Raw genomic sequence first — 19,932 nt, forward strand, 5'->3', positions numbered from 1 at the left:
CATCAAATGATTGGTTGCTAGCTTTTAGATGCATATGTACTGCCGATTGAGGCCCACTAGTATTATCCCTGCAATTTTGATAAAGTCTTTTTTTGAGAATTTGTTTAGTCTCCCCAATGTATTGCTCTTTACAATGTTCATTCTTACAATGTATTGAAAAAACTACATTACTTTGTTTTTCATTTGGTAGCCTATCTTTTGGATGCACTAATTTGCCTTAAAGGACAACCGACGCCTCTGGACAAGTTGTGTCCATCATTTGTAAAAATCGCTTCAAATGACTTCTACTGAGCGTATTTTACAAAGATTCCACCGCATATAGCTATATTTTACGTTTCAAGACTCACGCTGAATATTCCGGAAGTCTTGTTTTTGAGTTGGTGACGAGTCCTCACGTCACGTCACTGAAGGAACGCTCCTGACCGAGAAAGGACATACCTTGCATTACCTCAATGCATTTTGCGGTTTGGTCTGATCAAACTTCGTGTTGATCCGTGGTGATGGCGAAATTAGAAGGAAAACACATAAATAACGCGCTGGTGAATCCTTGTGTGTTGCCACCAAGCATGTATTTGATATTCGCTGATAAAAATTGTAAGGACTTAATCAGCCCGTTTCCACGGAGCTTTGTCGCCATCTTCTGCCTCTTTTCCTTGCTACACCCCCCCCCCCCCCCCAGATACCTCAAAATGACAGGGAATAACTTCTTTAATCGATTGCAAACATGTATGCTTTCCTCTTCAGAACTATTTGAATCATATTCATAACTGGATGAGTAACAAGAAAGCATATTCTCCAAATCTGAAGCCATTGTTTTGATTCTCGAGCAAGGCAAGACGTCTTGGCGTGACACCACAAACGAGGGGGCGGGACCTTCTGAAACTGGCCACTTCCGTTTTCAATTTTTTGCAGTTTCAGCACATTTTAAGTCATTTTTTATTGGTGTTTTGCATTTGACTAAAAATATCATGTGTTTTTGGTATTTTAGATGCTATAAAACATTTTTTCTGATGTCAGTTAGGAAACGAAAAAGTGATGTCGATTGTCCTTGAAAGTGTTTATCGGTTTGAAATAAGTAGGAATTTTGTGTTGCCAAATGACCGTGTAGTTTTTCAGAAACTCCTACAATGTAAGGTACTGCTACTCCTCTCCTTTTTATATCTTTGGAATTTTTGGTTTCATTTCCTATTCTTTCCTTCTGACATTTGTTAAAAGACCACTGAGGGTACACACAGTTTGTGAGTGCTCTCCTCATATGTCCAATCCAAACAACTTTACAATCTGTAAAACCTTGGACAAAGACAGAAGCCCAACACACTTAAGCGACAACCCAGCCAGGAGATTTGCGCAAAAACATCCCACAAATCATGTGACACAGACTAATATGTGCTTGACCGCTTTCTTTGCTCTGTAGTTATTTATAAACACCTGTTATGTATAGCATTCGCTCAAATTGGCTCCTTCCATCTGCAATTGGCTGGCAACTGTTTCAGAATGTTCCCCGTTTACAGTCCAGCATAATAAGAGGTAGATTATTAAATGGATGGATGGATGGCCTTCTTTCATAATCTGTTCTCATAGGCCTAGAAGTTCTAATGGGACCAGGTGGTTCACCAATTTGGAGATAATGGTTTTGGCTGGCCAGAGTGGTGTCATGATAATGTGCTCAGGCAAATACAGGGTGACCCCCACAAAAAAAAACAAAAAAAAAACAAAACGGTCCCCATCTCTAATTAGGCCCCGTTTTGAAGCGCAGCACGAAGTTGTCCATGACGTACTTACAGACTGAATTGGTCCATTTACCCGTCGCTTATGAGCAAGTTCTGGTTCCAGCAAGACGGAGCAAGAATTCACACCTCAAACCTGTCCTGAGATTGGCCGAAAGTGAGCTTCGGAGAGCGAGTGATCAGTCTCAAGACTGATTTTGAGTGGGCACCCCACAGCTCGGACCTAAGCCCCCCAGATCTTTTTCTTTGGAGCTATCTCAAGGACAGAGTCTACGCAGGGAAACCCAGACCCATCACGGAACTGCGGGCCATTGGGGAGGAGATAAGAGCCATTACCAATTCAGTCTGCGCCTCAAGAAATGGGGGGGGGGGGGGGCATCTAGAACATATACTGTAGAACAGAGAAAAAATTGCCAAAGACCTGCGTGTTTTAATGTGATGTTTTGCATATAATAAACTAGTTATGACCAAAGTTTTATTTCATTCGGACAAAACACTAAGAAACTATTTATGTTGGGGGCCCGTTTTTTTGGGGTCGCCCTGTATAATCAGTGTTGATTTTGACTCTGCCTGGCCGGAATTTCTGCCATGGTGATTAATAATTTCATAACTGTTCTTTAGCTATGATAGGTAGCATCCAAATGATGCCTGTTGAGATCTGAAATGCATTCCCACCCAGGAATAGATGAAGCAATTCAATGAAAGAAATACAATAGCCACTCAACCAGTCCAGCCGTTGCGGTTTTCCTTGCTGACATCAGCTCCATGCTGCAGCAGAACTTTGGCACAGTCCAGATGGCCTAGCGTGACAGCCAGGTGGAGAGGAGTTCGACCCCGGGGATCCACAGACTCTAAATCAGTCTGAGAGGAGGAAACAAACAAAGGGGAACAGATAGAGAGAGAGAAAGTAAAGTCATGTAACATCGAATCGAAGACTATATTTGGAATAAATGCATAATAGTGTGCCTCTCCGGAGCGGGGAGAGTGCCATTATGCAAATATAAATAGAACGATCAACAAGAAGTTGAAAGCAGAGACGTGGAGAGGGAGCTGGTGACAAGTGCTAATTGATCTGTCCACTCATGATGATTGCCGCTACCCTTCTGCAGTATATTCTGTATTTTGGGGGTCTTTTACCTGAAACTCTCCAACTTTTCCAGTCTGTTTTCTTAAAACCATTCAGAATATGGAATAGTTTTCGGACAGACAGTTTTCACTTTCAAATTCCAAAACTAATTATTCATCACTTCATCACGGATTTACGTGGAACAGGAGATGTGAGACAGTCTCTTTTCGTCAATGGATGCTACAGCTTCATGTTTGAAGCTCATTTCGCACATTTCACCATTGCGTCCCTGATTCACTGGTGAAAAGGAGGCTTTGACCCTCTCATCTTTCATCTAAAACTGCTTCATACAACAGAGTGTGCAGAAAGTGCTTAAAGGACAACCGACATCACTTTTTTGTTTCCCAACTGTCATCAGAAAAACGTTTTATAGCATCTAAAATACCCGAAACACGCAGTATGATATTTTTATTTAAATGCAAAACACCAATAAAAATGACTTAAAGTGTCCAAAACCTGCAAAAAAATGAGCTGCGAATTGGGCATTTTCTGAAAGACCCGCCCCCCAGTTCGCGACGTCACGCCATTGCTGGAGAATTAAAACAATGGCTTCAGATTCGGAGAATATGCTTTCTTGTTACACATCCAGTTATGAATATTATTTAAATAGTTCTGAAGAGGAAAACATACATGCAATCAATTAAAGAATTTATTCCGTGCCATTTCAGGCAACATTGGGGGGAAATGTATCACCCAAAAAGAGGCAGAAAATGGCGTCCAAGCTCCTTTGATGAATTAATTAGCCCGTGTCCACAGGCTGATAAATTCCTTCCATGGAGCTTGGTCGCCCTCTTCTGGCGGTTTTTGGTGCAACACGAGGTTTTCAGACCAAACAAGTACAGCAAAATACATTGACATGATGGAAGGACTGCTATAATGTGTCTTTTTTTCAGTCAGGGGCGTTCCTTTAGTGACGTCACATACGGACTCGTCACCAACTCAAAAATAAGACTTCCTGAATATTCAGCGCGAGTCTTAAAATGTAAAATATAGCTATATGTGGTGCAATCTTTGTAAAATACGCTCAGTAGAAGTAATTTGAAGCCATTTTACAAATTATGGACACAACTTGTCCGGAGACGTCGGTTGTACTTTAAGCGCGACCACCATGGAGACACGGTCAGAGATAGATAGGGGGAAAAAAACAGAACAAAAAATACGGATGAGTGATGGGAAACAGAATGGGATGAGTGCGGCGCTGAAAAATAGAGCGTGCAGCAAGAGGCTAGACTGAAGGAGGCTGAGAAGTGAGCTGAAGAAGACAACAGAGATTCCCTCGGGTGCCAATGTCGGCTGGGGGATAGGTAGTGGATGCCTCGTTGCAATGTAGGAGAGGCATGATAGTTTGCTTGCATTTGCCGTGCAACAACAGTGCCGTATGCAAATGAAGGCTCGTTCCTTGTCATCTGTTGTGTCTCTAAAGACACTGCGGGCAGCATATGGCTGAGCCGAATAAATGTCAAAAGAAGCATTTTACAAGCCAAATTGCGCCTTCTATTGTTTAACAATGCAGATGGCTATTTATAGCAAGGAGTTGAAATGTTACCATTCAAAATGGAAATGGTCATTGTGTAAGAACCCTTGAGACAATTTATTTTGCAGTAAAGTATCACGAAACGGTACCTCCACGGAATCTTGGAAGATTTTGACTATCCAATTCATTTGAACACAACCGACATTTGAATGTACTTTGAAATGAAACATATTTAGGCTTGAAACATTGTTTGAGTCCATGTCAGCTCTTTGATGTCGCAAATAACCACACTTATTTTTAGCTTTGGTGGCACAATTGACGGAGGGCAGGCCAATTATGGATCAATAACGTTTCTTTTATGTGTTTGTGTGTGAATATATACTGGATGGTAGATGGATAGATGGATAGATTGCAATTATACTCTATATATTGTATCTCTCCCTCTGCATAGATCATAGATAGATGGATAGATAGACGGTCGCTAGCTGCGTAGCTAGCTGGGTAGCTTGCTAGTTATATCATGTGACTGTAAATTGTCCTTGAGAGTTTTGAAAGGCCCTTATAAATGAAATGTATTATTATTATAGATGGTCGTTAGCTGGGTAGCCAGTTGGGTAGCTAGCTAGTTAGATGGATAGATGGATAGATAGAAATTATACTCTATATACTGTATCTCTCCCTCTGCATAGATGATAGATAGATGGATAGATAGACGGTCGCTAGCTGCGTAGCTAGCTGGGTAGCTTGCTAGTTAGATAGATAGATAGATAGATAGATAGATAGATAGATAGATAGATAGATAGATAGATGTCCTTCCAAGCCCATCTAATCTGTGCACTTGGGGCACCACAGAAACACCAGCATGCCCCCTGTGTTCCAAGCTTGGGACTCTGGAACACATCTTGAGCAGCTGCCCCAAGGCCCTGGGTGAGGGTCGGTATCGGTGGAGGCACGACCAGGTCCTCAAATCCATCGCTGAAGCAATCAGCAAGGGGATTGCGGCAAGCCGTTACACCCAAGCCACTGCGAAGTCCATTCACTTTGTTAAAGAAGGACAAAGGTTGAATACATCAAGCAACCGCTCTGCTGGTTTGCTCTCCACGGCCCGAGACTGGGTGATGACAGTTGACCTGGAAAGGCAACTGAAGTTTCCAGCACACATCACCCAGACCAGGTTGAGACCTGACATCATCTTGGTCTCTGAGGCCACAAAGCAACTCTTCTTGCTGGAGCTGACGGTTCCCTGGGAGGAGAGGATGGAGGAGGCTCAGGAAAGGAAGAGGGAGAAGTACCAGGAGCTGGTGGAGGAACGGGTGGAGGTCGAGGTGTATGCCGGTGGAGGTGGGCAGTCGGGGATTTGCCAGCCACTCCCTGAGCAAAGCCTATGGCATACTGGGCATAACAGGTGCAAACCGCAGAAGAGCCATAGGCAACAACGTGGAGGCAGCAGAAAGAGCCACCAGATGGCTCTGGTTGAGGAGGGGAGAGCCGTGGGGGCAGTGGAGCAGTAGCATGCCACTTGGACACAGGCCGGGGCCTTGCAAACCCCGGTCGGGTCGCCTGGAGGAGGGTGTCTGTTGAAAGACCCGAAACACCCAGTGATTCTAGGAATCAACACTGATGATGTGTCCAAGTTTGTGCATCAGCAGATGTATTTTTAACTGAAACTTCTGGGAGTACCAGTGACAACCAGGAAAAGGCTGGTTGACGACCACGAAAGGGTGGTGACATCTGGAGAGACAGAGGACAGCCGGAGAGACGGCAACCCGGGGAGGGGAGGGTTGGCAGCCCAAACCTTATCTTCCGTGAGGAGGAACCCGAAACAAGCTACAGACATAAATAAAGAAAAACACCCCCAGGGGCGCCCGAGAGGGGGGGAGTATGAGCACCCCAAAAGGACGGATCTAAGAATGACGAACCCGGACAACGGATTAACGACGACGACAGTACAGTGCATCTGCGGTAAAACCTGCAAGAATCAGAAGGGTTTGAAAATCCATCAAGGCAGGATGAAATGTTTGTCCGCGGCAGTGACGACACAACGCACAGAAGTTACTTCTGGTCAGACGGAGGAGGAGCCAGGCCCGGAGGCAACCCACAGTGCCCGAAGCCTCCAAGTGTCATCAACACCCGCTGCCAACAGTTCGCATGCCACCCCAAGCCCCCAAGAGACGGCATCACCTCCCAACAACCTACAAAGCCTTCAAAGCCAGCAAGCTTCAACAGTTCCGCCTGGCGGAGCGCCTTCGGCCCAACCAAGGATCCAGTGGCCTCAATCCTCGAAGAGAACTGATTGGAAGCAGTTTGATGAGGACGTGGACAAGGTTCTGGAAGCGACATCCAAGGGGGATGTGGACCAGCGGCTGAGAACTATGACCACCCTCATAGTGAACATCGCGGCTGAGCGATTTGGAACTCAGGCACCAAAGCCCACGCCAACGGCCTATGCTCCATGCCGCAGAGCAAGGAAAATCCAGAGCCTGAGGGAAGAGTTGAAGCTGTTGAAGAGGCAGTATAAGATCGCAGGGGAAGTTGAGAGAGCTGGCCTAGCGGACCTGAGAGCAATCCTCAGGAAACAACTCTTGACCTTGAGGAGGGCAGAGTTCCACAGAAGAAGGCGGAAAGAGAGAGCCAGAAAGAGAACAGCTTTTCTGGCCAATCCCTTCAAGTTGACCAGGCAGCTTCTTGGTCAGAAGAGGGCTGGTCACCTTACCTGCTCTAAGGAGGCCATCAACAACCACCTCAAGGCCACGTACAGTGACCCTAGCAGAGAACAACCGCTAGGTCCATGCGATGCACTGACAACACCACCAGAGCCTACATCAGACTTCAACCTCAAGGAGCCTTGCCTAAGTGAAGTGGTGGAAGTGGTGCGGGGAGCAAGGTCGAGCTCAGCACCAGGCCCAAGCGGAGTACCGTACAAGGTATATAAAAACTGCCCAAAGCTCTTACATCGGCTTTGGAGGGCCCTGAAGGTGATCTGGAGGAGAGGAAAGATCCCCCAGACATGGAGGTATGCGGAGGGAGTATACATACCCAAAGACGAGAGGTCTGAGAACATCGACCAGTTTCGTGTCATCTCCCTGCTGAGTGTGGAGAGCAAGACCTTCTTCAGCATTGTAGCCAGAAGACTCTCCAGCTTCCTCTTGAGCAACAAGTACATCGACACGTCAGTGCAGAAGGGAGGAGTACCGGGCGTTCCTGGTTGCCTGGAGCACACAGGCGTGGTAACCCAGCTCATCAGAGAGGCAAGAGAAAGTAGAGGTGACCTGGCAGTATTATGGCTGGACCTCACCAATGCCTATGGCTCCATACCCCACAAACTGGTGGAGGTTGCACTGGTGAAGTATCATGTACCCCAGAAGGTGAAAGACCTCATCCTGGATTATTACAGCAAGTTCAGCTTGAGAGTCTCCACTAGCCAGCTGACATCTGACTGGCACCAGCTGGAAGTAGGCATAATCACTGGGTGCACCATCTCAGTCATCTTATTCGCACTGGCTATGGGCATGTTGGTCAAGGCAGCTGAACCAGAATGCAGGGGCCCTCTTAGCAAGTCTGGAGTAAGGCAACCTCCCATCAGAGCCTTTATGGACGACCTCACAGTGACAACAACAGCTGTACCAGGAGCCAGGTGGATCCTCCAAGGGTTGGAGCGCATCATGGCATGGGCACGCATGAGCTTCAAACCCGCAAAGTCCAGGTCCTTGGTTCTAAAGAGGGGGAAAGTCACAGACAAGTTCCGGTTCAGGCTGGGACAACACCAGATCCCCTCAGTGTCTGAGAAGCCAGTGAAGAGCCTTGGCAAGGTCTTCAACTGCAGCTTGAATGACAGCGAGTCCATCAAAGCAACCGGCGCTGAACTGGAGGGCTGGTTAAAAACAGTGGACAAGTCTGGGCTCCCGGGAAGATTCAAGGCCTGGGTCTACCAGCATGGGATCCTCCCAAGAATCCTCTGGCCGCTGCTAATCTACGAGGTCCCCATGACCGTGGTGGAGGGTTTTGAGCGAAGAGTGAGCAGCTATCTGCGCAGATGGCTGGGACTGCCCCGCAGCCTAAGTAGCATTGGGCTGTACGGGAAAATCAACAAGCTCAGGCTCCCCTTCAGCTCAGTCAGGGAGGAATTCATCGTAGCACGGGCACGGGAACATCTGCAGTACTCTGGATCCAGAGATGTCAAAGTGTCCGGGGCAGGGATCGTTGTGAGGACTGGGAGGAAATGGAGGGCAGCCGAGGCAGTTGAGCGTGCAGAAACTCGACTGAGGCACAGGACCATTGTTGGAGCAGTGGCGCAAGGTAGAGCTGGACTGGGGAGCCGAACAGCGACCCGCTATGACTCTGCCAGCGCGAGGGAGAGGCAGAGGCTGGTGCAGGAGGAGGTCCGAGCTGCAGTCGAGGAAGAACGAACCAGCAGAGCAGTGGCCATGCGGCAGCAGGGCGCCTGGATGAAGTGGGAGCAGGCGATGGAGCGCCGTGTCACCTGGAAGGACATCTGGTCATGGAACCCACAGAGGATCAAGTTCTTGATTCAGGGGGTGTACGATGTCCTTCCAAGCCCATCTAATCTGTGCACTTGGGGCACCACAGAAACACCAGCATGCCCCCTGTGTTCCAAGCTTGGGACTCTGGAACACATCTTGAGCAGCTGCCCCAAGGCCCTGGGTGAGGGTCGGTATCGGTGGAGGCACGACCAGGTCCTCAAATCCATCGCTGAAGCAATCAGCAAGGGGATTGCGGCAAGCCGTTACACCCAAGCCACTGCGAAGTCCATTCACTTTGTTAAAGAAGGACAAAGGTTGAATACATCAAGCAACCGCTCTGCTGGTTTGCTCTCCACGGCCCGAGACTGGGTGATGACAGTTGACCTGGAAAGGCAACTGAAGTTTCCAGCACACATCACCCAGACCAGGTTGAGACCTGACATCATCTTGGTCTCTGAGGCCACAAAGCAACTCTTCTTGCTGGAGCTGACGGTTCCCTGGGAGGAGAGGATGGAGGAGGCTCAGGAAAGGAAGAGGGAGAAGTACCAGGAGCTGGTGGAGGAATGTCGGAGGAACGGGTGGAGGTCGAGGTGTATGCCGGTGGAGGTGGGCAGTCGGGGATTTGCCAGCCACTCCCTGAGCAAAGCCTATGGCATACTGGGCATAACAGGTGCAAACCGCAGAAGAGCCATAGGCAACAACGTGGAGGCAGCAGAAAGAGCCACCAGATGGCTCTGGTTGAGGAGGGGAGAGCCGTGGGGGCAGTGGAGCAGTAGCATGCCACTTGGACACAGGCCGGGGCCTTGCAAACCCCGGTCGGGTCGCCTGGAGGAGGGTGTCTGTTGAAAGACCCGAAACACCCAGTGATTCTAGGAATCAACACTGATGATGTGTCCAAGTTTGTGCATCAGCAGATGTATTTTTAACTGATAGATAGATAGATAGATAGATAGATAGATAGATAGATAGATAGATAGATAGATAGATAGAAATTACACTATATACTGTATCTCTCCTTCTGAATATATGATAGATAAATAGATGGATGGATACAAATAATCACAATGGCCCAATTCCATCATGAACTTGAAACTATGCTGCAAAATTTGTGTCACCATCTACTATAAAGCACATTTTTTTATAAATATGGCCTATGCTTCCAATCCGGGTAAAATGAACACCACTAAAGAAAGCCTTCAAGCTCATAATATCTCTTCTCATTTGGTGTTTGATAATGTCAGGGTAAACTCATTCAACCGTGCTTTGCTTCCTAAAAAAACTAGTTCAGGCAATGTTTAACGAGGTTCTAACACATTAATTTGAATAAGGGATTAGCATGTGGCATCGTAACCCAGTGCTCTTTTTTATACTTTAGAAAGGTGGACTGGATCACCGTCATTCCGTATTTAGAGGTTATCCTTTGGTACCCCAAATCCTTGGTCAATTTTTATCAGCACATTCAAGAGCAACAACACACAATGTGGTTGAATGCTGCAGGTTTATCAATTTGTCATTCTTTATGTGAAGCCATAGAGAGCAGCACAACAGGGCCCCAAGGCACAAATTGTCGTGTTGTGTAAAATCTCAGTTACACCCTCAGCTTGGCAAGGTGGGAGACAAACATCCATCTGCGTTTTGCTCATTGGAGATATCACTTCTTTATGTCTTTTAATAGGCTGTTATTGTTTCAATGTGAACTTAACATCTGCAGGTTGCCACGACGGACAGATTGAGACATCTTTTCACACACAACAACACATTAACACTGATGATTGGATTGGATTGGATTGGATTGGATATGCCTTTATTAGTCTCACAGTGGAGAAATTTACATTTCACAGCAGCAAAGTGATGAAAGGAATGAAAGTAGAAAAACAAAATACATGAGCTGCTGGAAAGGCAGCCACTCTCGCGGTGCCGTCTTGAAGTCAAAAGAACAAAAAAAAAACCGAAATAACAAATAATATGACAGCATAGAGACAATATGACAAAACAAAGACACAGAGAGACATTCATGATAACAGGAGCACAACTTAAGGGGGACTAAGTGCAAATGTCCACCCAGTATTACATAACCGACCTGCAGAAATGACATGGGGGGAGGGATCAATATGAAAAGCAAGCAACAGAACTATGTAGTGACTGAAAACGAATCTATGTTTGAAAGATTTTAGAGATGGATGTGTTTATTTTCCACCTTTTCTTCTTTTGAGTGATTTCTTACTTCTACTTTACAGTCAAATTCTATCCAAGTCATATCTCCTCTCCTATCGTCCATTTTCGTTCACCCCCACCATTTCAGTGGTGAGCTCAAAGACTGCATTATTGATATGCATCTTCAGCTTTGGGATCTTCTACTTCTCTCACACCGAACCACATCCACGCCCTTTCCTCACTCACTGTGTTCATGGCCCGATGCAGCTTGGCAGGTATTTAGGCCAGCATCAATCTTTCATTCAAAATGCACACACGCGTATACGCACATAGATATGCCTAACTTTATATTTATAGAAATGTGCATTCATACCCAAAAGGTAATTTTCCCCAAATGTTTGTAACTGGCCCCCATTGTGGAAGAAAGTGCTGACCGAGAGATTTTTTTTATTAATTTGTGCCACAGACTCAGGCAGTCAAATGACTCCAGCTAATGAGGGACGATAACTCAAAGAATACATTGACAGTGTTGCATGTGATATTTACGTATGTTTGGGGGCTGCGAAGCGGAGCAGAGGACAGAAGAACAAAAAATACTGGAACTTAGAGTTGACCTACATTTCAGAATATTTTGTGTTAAGATGTTCACACACAAGCGTCACTCCTTTCTTGCCATATGACCTCACACCAGCGTCTATTTTACTCACTGAGAGGTACACATGTTATTCTTACATCTTTTTATTGATATAGAGTAAGTATATAATGATACCGGATTTGATCTAATTCAGAATCAGATTCAGAATGCCTTTAATCGGGAAATTTGCAATCTAATGCAGCAAAATTGAAAAGGGTGAGGGTCAAAAGATAACAAAGTATTCTATACAGAAAAGAAAATGTCAAGAGACTGACATGTACAACTGCACATAAAAGTTTCATAAAAAGAACAGTACATAGTGCAAAGTATAAAAATACAGTATAAAAAGCACATTTGATATACTGTGTGAAACTGTATTGACTAATTGCGAGATTAATTGGCGCCATGGCTGGGTACAAGCTGCTCTGTCATCTAACAATCCTTGTAGAGTGTTTCAGTTGAATAGGCGCGCAATATATTACCCTGGTTTCTCAATAATTAATCATAGGATGCTGAGGACCGGTTCCAAGTTCTTGATGTTGGTCTTCAAAATGTTTCCAAATATTATTCATGTGTCTATTTTCTAATAAAAACATATTTTTTTTCCTGAGGGTGTTTGTTCCAAAAATGATGAAATGTTGAAAATGAGCCAGTGTTAATAAGGTGATACTCTTCATCAATAAACATACAATACAATACAATACAATACAATACAATACAATACAATACATATTGATTTATACAGCACTTTAACAACAGCTCAAGCTGTAACAAAGAGCTTAACATGGACAACTACCATATACGTACAGGAAATAAAGCTGTCAAATTTCGGTTTGTGTCATACAGGTGGCACTGTAAGGCCCCGCTTGCAGCTGCACAGGTGTTGGTCATTTTAATCAGTGGCAGTTAAAAGGACTCCTGGCATTGCCATTCAGAGTCGGGTCAATTTTTGTTTCACCCTGTCGGGTTTGTTTTGTCTAGTCATGTTTTACTCATGGTTTTGTTTGCTACTTTGGACCTTTTTGATGAATTTGTTGTTTGAGATTTCTTTCCTGCTGATTTTATTTAATACAATGTGTCAAATACACCCCGCTCCTTCCTCCTGCCTGCTTTTTTGGTGGCCACCACCACCACTACCTTGCAAATTGTGACAAAAGCTGTCACAAAGAGAGTAGAAAGCACAAGGGAGTAAAACTAAGATGAAAAAAAAAACATGAAGACTGAGGTTACTCACTATATTGTTGGTATGGTGTTTTCAACTTCATCTGAAAATGTAGTTAAACTACATGACAGTGGTTGTGTTTTTAGCATTTACATTTTCTCATAACTGTTTATTTTAATGTGTGTTTTTTCCTATCCATCTTTTTTTCAGAGTAGCAGCTGAACAACAATGAACTAAAGTGAATAAGGACAGCTCACCCTTTCTGCTTTGCAGCAAAAGGGGTGGATATGAACTGTTTTAACAACCAGAATATGGCTCTCCTGTCTTTGGGTAAGAAAAACAAACTGTAAATCAACAAATAATTGATCAAACAGTTAATAAAACGAAAGGTCACACAAACAAATGGAAAGAAAAACATCGGAGGAGAGGTTGTCTATATTCTTAAGGTCACCATTGCAGAAAAAAATGGATTTCTCCCACATGAAGCATATGTCTTGTCCAGACTTTTATTTGCAGTTTTTTTTAATCCACTCTGACTTCCTTTCCTTGCTACGATTGCTTTCTTGCATCAATCAATCCTCATTTGATTCTGCTTTTATCGTTTACTATCAATCCTCAGTTTGTTATTGTCATCATCTGTGAAAAGCTTTCTGCAACTTAACTAAAATTGACCCCAGACCATACTGGCTTCTCTTTGTGGCTTCTCTCGGCTGCAATTAGGAATTTGGGTTTCATTACACCAAGGAAAGTAAGAGATTGGGGTTAATCAATAAAGGAAGAAGGGTGGCATTAGACGGAGAGGAGGAGAGGAGAAACCGGTCACAGACAAGCTGTGAGCAATAATTAATGGCTCTTTTCCCTTAGGTCAGCGGATAAATCTTGTGCTGATTAACCATTAACACCTCACGGGTTGTATCGTGGGCACTACTTCCATTCGGTAGCCATTAGCTTCAATTTTGCATTAAAACATATCTATTACACATGCTTACAACTGTTTGTAAAGTGAAGACTCCCTTCCCAAATATGATGTTTTCAATCAGCCAATCATCTAAAAAAAAGTGATGTTAACCATATTTTGGCACCTTTTTGGTGGGAGTCATGCGCATTGTTCTGGTACTGAAAGGGCGATGCTGGATTAGGATTGCGACGTTGTCGATTGTAGAACACAGTAGGAGGTCATGCATGTCACTCCTAGGCCTTTAGTAGTGCTACATCTAAATCCCTCCACAACTCCACATCCACTAGAGGAGGTCACTGGCCAGGAACTTGTGACTTGAAAAAATTTAAAGGACAACCGACGTCTCCGGACAAGTTGTGTCCATAATTTGTAAAATGGCTTCAAATGACTTCTACTGAGCGTATTTTAAAAAGATTCCACTGCATATAGCTATATTTTACGTTTTAAGACTCGCGCTGTCTTGTTTTTGAGTTGGTCACGAGTCCGTATGTGATGTCACTAAAGGAACGCCCCCTGACCGAAAAAAAGACACATTGTAGCAGTCCTTCCATCATGTCAATGTATTTTGCTGTATTGTTTGGTCTGAAAACATTGTGTTGCACCCAAAAGCCGCCAGAAGAGGGTGTCCAAGCTCCATATAAGGAATTTATCAGCCTGTGGAAACGGAGGTGGCCTCTTTTCTGGTGATCGTTTCTCCGCAATGTTGCCTCAAAATGGCATGGAATAAATTCTGTAATCGATTGCAAACATGTATGCTTTCTTCTTCAGAACTGAAGCCATTGTTTTGATTCTCAAGCAATGCAAGACGTCTTGGTGTGACGTCACAAACTGGGGGTGGGACTTTCTGAAAATGCTCATTTTTTTGCAGATTTTGGACACTTTCAGTCATTTTTATTGGTGTTTTGCATTTGAATAAAAATATCATACTGCATGTTTTGGGTATTTTAGATGCTATAAAACATTTTTCTGATGTCAGTTAAGAAACAAAAAAGTGACGTGGGTTGTCCTTTAAGAAATACTGTTATTAAACTGTTCAAATTTTTACTGTAACCTCATAAAATTGCAACATTATTTGCTATTTTTGCGAGCTTTGGGGCTCTCCAACCTTTCTTAATTAATGATGTCCATCTATTCTTGAACAGTCCGTCTTGAAAATGGCTTTAATGGTATATCTGCAACCAAATATCTTCCCCTCCCTCCACCATTGTGGGTTAACAAAACCACATTTAAATCAACACATCAATCTGCAGTATTTGCTTATGCAGATCGCTACAGATACAGTGTGCTAGCTCTGGCCACTATGCTCTTATCAGTAGGGGCTGGTAATACTATAATTGGCTAGTGACTCGCCAATCATGTGACCAGCCAATCATTGTTTGTGAAAACGTTGGCGTTCCCAGCGCCTTCCAGCAGGCCTTGGGTTGCCAACCCGAACTCTAATTGGTTAAAGCAACAATTTCATCGACATTGATGTTTATGCTCCTCTGCCTGCAGAACTGATTGTGAAGGCGTACAACTAGATTTCTGACCCTGGTAACAAATGATGGCTGAAATGTGATTGGTTAAATACTCGAATACAACAGGGTAACAGCAATGAATGGAAGATGAAAGACAATTTGGACTTATTTGATAAGAATTCATGGACAAAATATAATTCACATTAGTCTGTGAGTCTGATATTTTTAGGCCAACAGAGAAGGCCTTGCAGGCCCTGACAGACCACCACTGGTTGAACAATAGATCAAGGATTTATACAATAATCAGTCATCTATCAGGACCTGCTCAGCACAGGAAGCTGGTAAAAAGCTGGCCCATGCGTAAAATATTTGATGGCGTGATGTCATGCTAATGACATTGCAAACACAGTTAATCCGATTTCATCTTCACATCTCACCATCAAAATACAAGGCAGTTTAATGTTCCATACCAGTCCACGGCGAGCTAAATTGAATTACACTGTGACACAGTGACAATGACAAAAGAGAAACTGGATGAAAAACTGCAATCGAAAGAGCTTGATGAGATCATAGGGTCAATTCCCGGCTAGGTCTTAAGATGAACCATCAGTCTTGATTGTGCTTTTTAAGACAGACAGATTCTCTCCCCATCACCATATTTGTAGCTCGTCTATTTCTTTCTTTAACCGTTGCCCGCTTTTACTTTTCCGCTGCTTCTGCCAACTTGGTTATTTACACAGGAGAGCCCGGCTGAAGATTCATCTCTGAGATTTTTTTCCCCCTCTCTCCTCAGCACATCCGTCAATATAGACTACTCTCATATCACCTTTGTTACTCTTCAGCAACAGTCTCTTGTGGATAACACCCACCTTTTTTGTTTTCAGCTTAAAACCGCCCAAACAGTGATTTTCAACATGAATAATGCATGTATCCGATTGTTGTAAATACGCGAGAGTTTTGATCAAAAATTGCGTTCCAGTGCACAGTAGAAATAAATTCCACAAGGGTTGATTTAAAAGAAGTGTATGTATATATATATATATATATAGATCTGTTTGATCAAAACTCTGTTTTTTTTAATCCAAGTGTAATACACAGTTTGTAATACACAGATAAATAACTAAAAAAATAAAGAAATAACGAAATAAATAAATAAATAAGCGGCACGGAAAATGGCTGGATGGATGGAATAAATAAATGTAAACCTTAGACTAATTTTCACATGCCTACTTGTCTTTTAAACAGGACATAAAGACACATTTTATTAGTTTCCCTTCATCACTTATTAGTCACATATTTCTGAATTGTGCAGCTCAACTAGTTTTGACAAATACGAGTGAGAAAAAAAGTGTGGAATTGACTAGTTCAAACTGTGCCTATGTGAACTGTCCTGCTTGTTGCAAAGCCACACTCAATAAATAGCTCTACTTTAAACCCCAAAGAAACTCTGACTTTGTTTGAAAAGGAATATTTATAGATTACATACAAGTAGAGGAACAAGAAGAAATGAAGCTTTGCTACCTATCTTCCTGCGTCATCACAACTTGATCTCATCTGACATCTGACGAAACACTGTGACTGCTGTGTATGTGTGTCGTGTTTTCACTATTATAAAAATGGTATTTTTTTACATAATTTAGGGCTAAATATTTTACTACCTATGGAAAATCAGTAAAACAAACACAATCGTTCCTGAATCGTCCACTCTGCAGTGTGAGGGGCAAGTCTTGTAAATTATTTTGTGATTTTGGTGGTGGGGGAATAGGGGCTTTTAGCTTTTAGCCAATGCATAAAGATGGACAAAGTGTATTCGGATATTACTGTAAAGTTGACTTGTCTGAAAAAAACAGGTGGTACTTTATGATGGGTTTTTATTTGCTCAAAATTGAAAGCTATTGATACCTTCATAGTTTTCGTGTGTGATTATGATCATTGTGTACACGATGTGTAGGAAAATGTGTAGAAGTGTGGTAGACTGATGCATGCACTCAAAAGCTATGCTGCAAAGTATCTCTTATATAAAGACACCGAGAGTGAATGAAAATGAAACAGTATTCAATGCAAATCACTGACCACACAAATGCATTGTCTTTTCTTTGTTTCTAAGTGAAAACATTTTCTAAATCATTTTGAGTGTAAAAGAACAGCAATAATAATAATAATAATAATAATACATTTAATTTACAAGCGACTTTCAAAGCACCCAAGGACACTTTACAATCAAAAGGAACAATGGAACAATAAACATTAGAACACTAAAACCATAAATAAAAGTATAAATAATAAAAAAGCTGTATAAACTAAACTATGAATGTGATTTTATACAGATGATATTTTGAGGTGTACTCTGTGGAAACCTACAATATTGGATATGTCCTGCCCCAACTGGACTGTCTCATGCTCCATGATCTAATTTGGGGTTTTGATCTACTCAATGCATGTCATCGTCCACCTCTGTGAGTATATAGCAGAAGATAACATACACTACAACGAAGGAAAACAGAGCCCAATTAAGCCAAGAATGTCATCACAAGTGCCCACTATCTCCAATAATTATTGAGCATGTAAATGAAGCGCTTCACGATTCCACCAGCACCTCATTAAAAATCTCCTCTGGCTCCAGCGCCTTCACAAAACACGCCCAACAGGCGCCACAAATAACGAATCAGGCCCATGTACAAAATATGAAATGTGTGTTTAAAAAGGCTTCCTCTTGGATCTTACCTCCTCGTTGACTGTCAGATCTTTTTCCAGCTGTCGGTGCTTGTTGTGCCACACCAGATAGTGTACAGGATAGCGACTCTTCTCCGGAGTTTTCTTAGCAGAAATCATGCTCGTTCATAGTTTTTTTTACCTCCTCGTTCGTTTTCACTGTGGATGGTCAGGATACTTTGTTTGTTATGCTCGCTAGACGACCAAGCGAATGATCACGCCGCTGTCATCATCCAGGGTCGGGGGGGTTTGGTTTACGGCGAAATGTGGCTGTGCGTTCATTTCTTAACGACCCCGCTTGGCCAGCTCTTTCTCCCACCCCTGCTTACTCCGGTAACACATCTCTCCTACTCTCCCCTCTCCTCAAATCCGCCCCCTGACTGATACGCGCTGACAAGCCGAAAAGAAAATGTGCTCATAGTCAACCAATCCGCGCAACGAGATGCTGTGATTGAACTTGTGTCTCAAAATAAGCTGGACAAATAATAAACAAACACTCAGAATGGTATGACAACGATCCAAGCCTCCCCCCCACCACCCCCTTCCATCGTGCCAAGCAGGCAGGGGAAGGAAGGATCAAGCACGGTACACGGAATGAGTAAAGAGCATCATGACCAGAGCATTTGTATGTACATCACTATTATTCGTAATATTTCATACGCCCAGGAACAGACACCACAGCTGTTTACTTATCCTGGATTTATTATTCTCTGATATATTACTTGGATTTATTCAAGTACTCCGATCGACAATTGAATGTATGAAAATGGATTGGATTGGATTGGATATGCCTTTATTAGTCTCACAGTGGAGAAATTTTCATTTCACAGCAGCAAAGTGATGAAAGGAATGAAAGTAGAAAAACAAAATACATGAGCTGCTGGAAAGGCAGCCACTCTCGCGGCGCCGTCTTGAAGTCAAAAGAACAAAAAAAATGGGTGGCTGGGTTTAATATTTTACAGCATATTTTAGGAACCCCAGATACAATACAATACTGTACAATACATCCTGGTTAATATAGTGCTTTCACAACAGATGAAGTTATAACAAAGCATTTAACAATACAGTTAATGTAAAGTAAAATGATATTAAATAAAAAATAAATTACAACAATTAAATACCACTCACAATAACTAAAAAAAACAAATAAAATACAAATAAAATGTTTTAAAAATATAAAAACAATGAAATGAAAAAATTAACACATAAATTCATGCACGAATAAATGAATACATGAATATATGAATACATGAATACACAAATAAATAAATACATGCATGGATAAATGAATAAATAAATGAATAAATAAATACAACATAAAATAAAAACGTCATTGAACAAAGAATAATCATTGAAGCCGTGGAGGCAATAAAACAATCATTGGCTGAGTTTGAATTTAATTCAAACAGCTCACAAGACACAATGCAAATGTAACCCATAGCCTGTAACGTTTCGGTTTGCGACCAATGGGTGGCACTGTGAGGCCTTGTAGCATTTTTTGTCAAATTTACTTTCCATACCTGTCAACCTCCAGGCTCCATGCCCTTACAAACTGTCGTATTTGCCCTTACAAAATACAAAATAATCGTACGTCATATTTTTTTTCCAACGTATTTATGTAGTTTAACATGTTATATTGTACATTACGTTATGTTATTGTACATTACGTTAATGATATAACGTCGTTATATCATTCTATACATATGTAACGGAGTTGAGTAAGATTATTAAATTATAACGGAAGTGAAGCAACTGCGCACTGTATGGCACGAAGTCCCGCCCATAGTTTTCAGAACTACAGTGGTACCTCGGTTCTCGACCATAATTCGTTCCAGGACCCTGTTCGAAAGGCGATTTTTTTCGAACACCGAAACCATCTCTTTGCTCCTGTCACTTGCGAGTTGACAGCGGGGTGAAGCGCAGTAACACATGTTCTCATATAAAATATCAATCCACCCGGGCGTGATCGAAGCTGCTGATCCTCAGGGATGGGGGCATGCTCTAGTCCAGTTTGTACAATAGACTTGTTTGATTATGCTGTTGTTTG

General features: G+C 42.8%; 1 protein-coding gene across 4 annotated transcripts in view; it reads right to left on the minus strand.

Moving 5' to 3' along the window:
* ankrd13b (ankyrin repeat domain 13B) overlaps positions 1–18,250 on the minus strand; it is a 33,534-nt gene extending 15,284 nt beyond the window's left edge. For 3 of the 4 annotated variants that reach the window (XM_089013858.1, XM_089013859.1, XM_089013857.1), the window contains exons 1-2: positions 17,898–18,249; positions 2,453–2,588 (exon numbers count right to left, since the gene is read on the minus strand). In XM_089013858.1, coding sequence (XP_088869984.1) covers positions 2,453–2,588; positions 17,898–18,005 — 244 coding nt within the window. In that variant the 5' untranslated portion in view covers positions 18,006–18,249. Of the gene's footprint in view, positions 1–2,452; positions 2,589–17,897 lie in introns of all 4 variants that reach the window. The other variant, XM_089013860.1, reaches the window with a different exon arrangement.
* Positions 18,251–19,932: the final 1,682 nt, after the last annotated feature.

Source organism: Hippocampus bargibanti, linkage group LG14 (assembly GCF_051943395.1).
Source record: "Hippocampus bargibanti isolate YZ-2025 linkage group LG14, ASM5194339v1, whole genome shotgun sequence".
NCBI lineage: Eukaryota > Metazoa > Chordata > Actinopteri > Syngnathiformes > Syngnathidae > Hippocampus > Hippocampus bargibanti.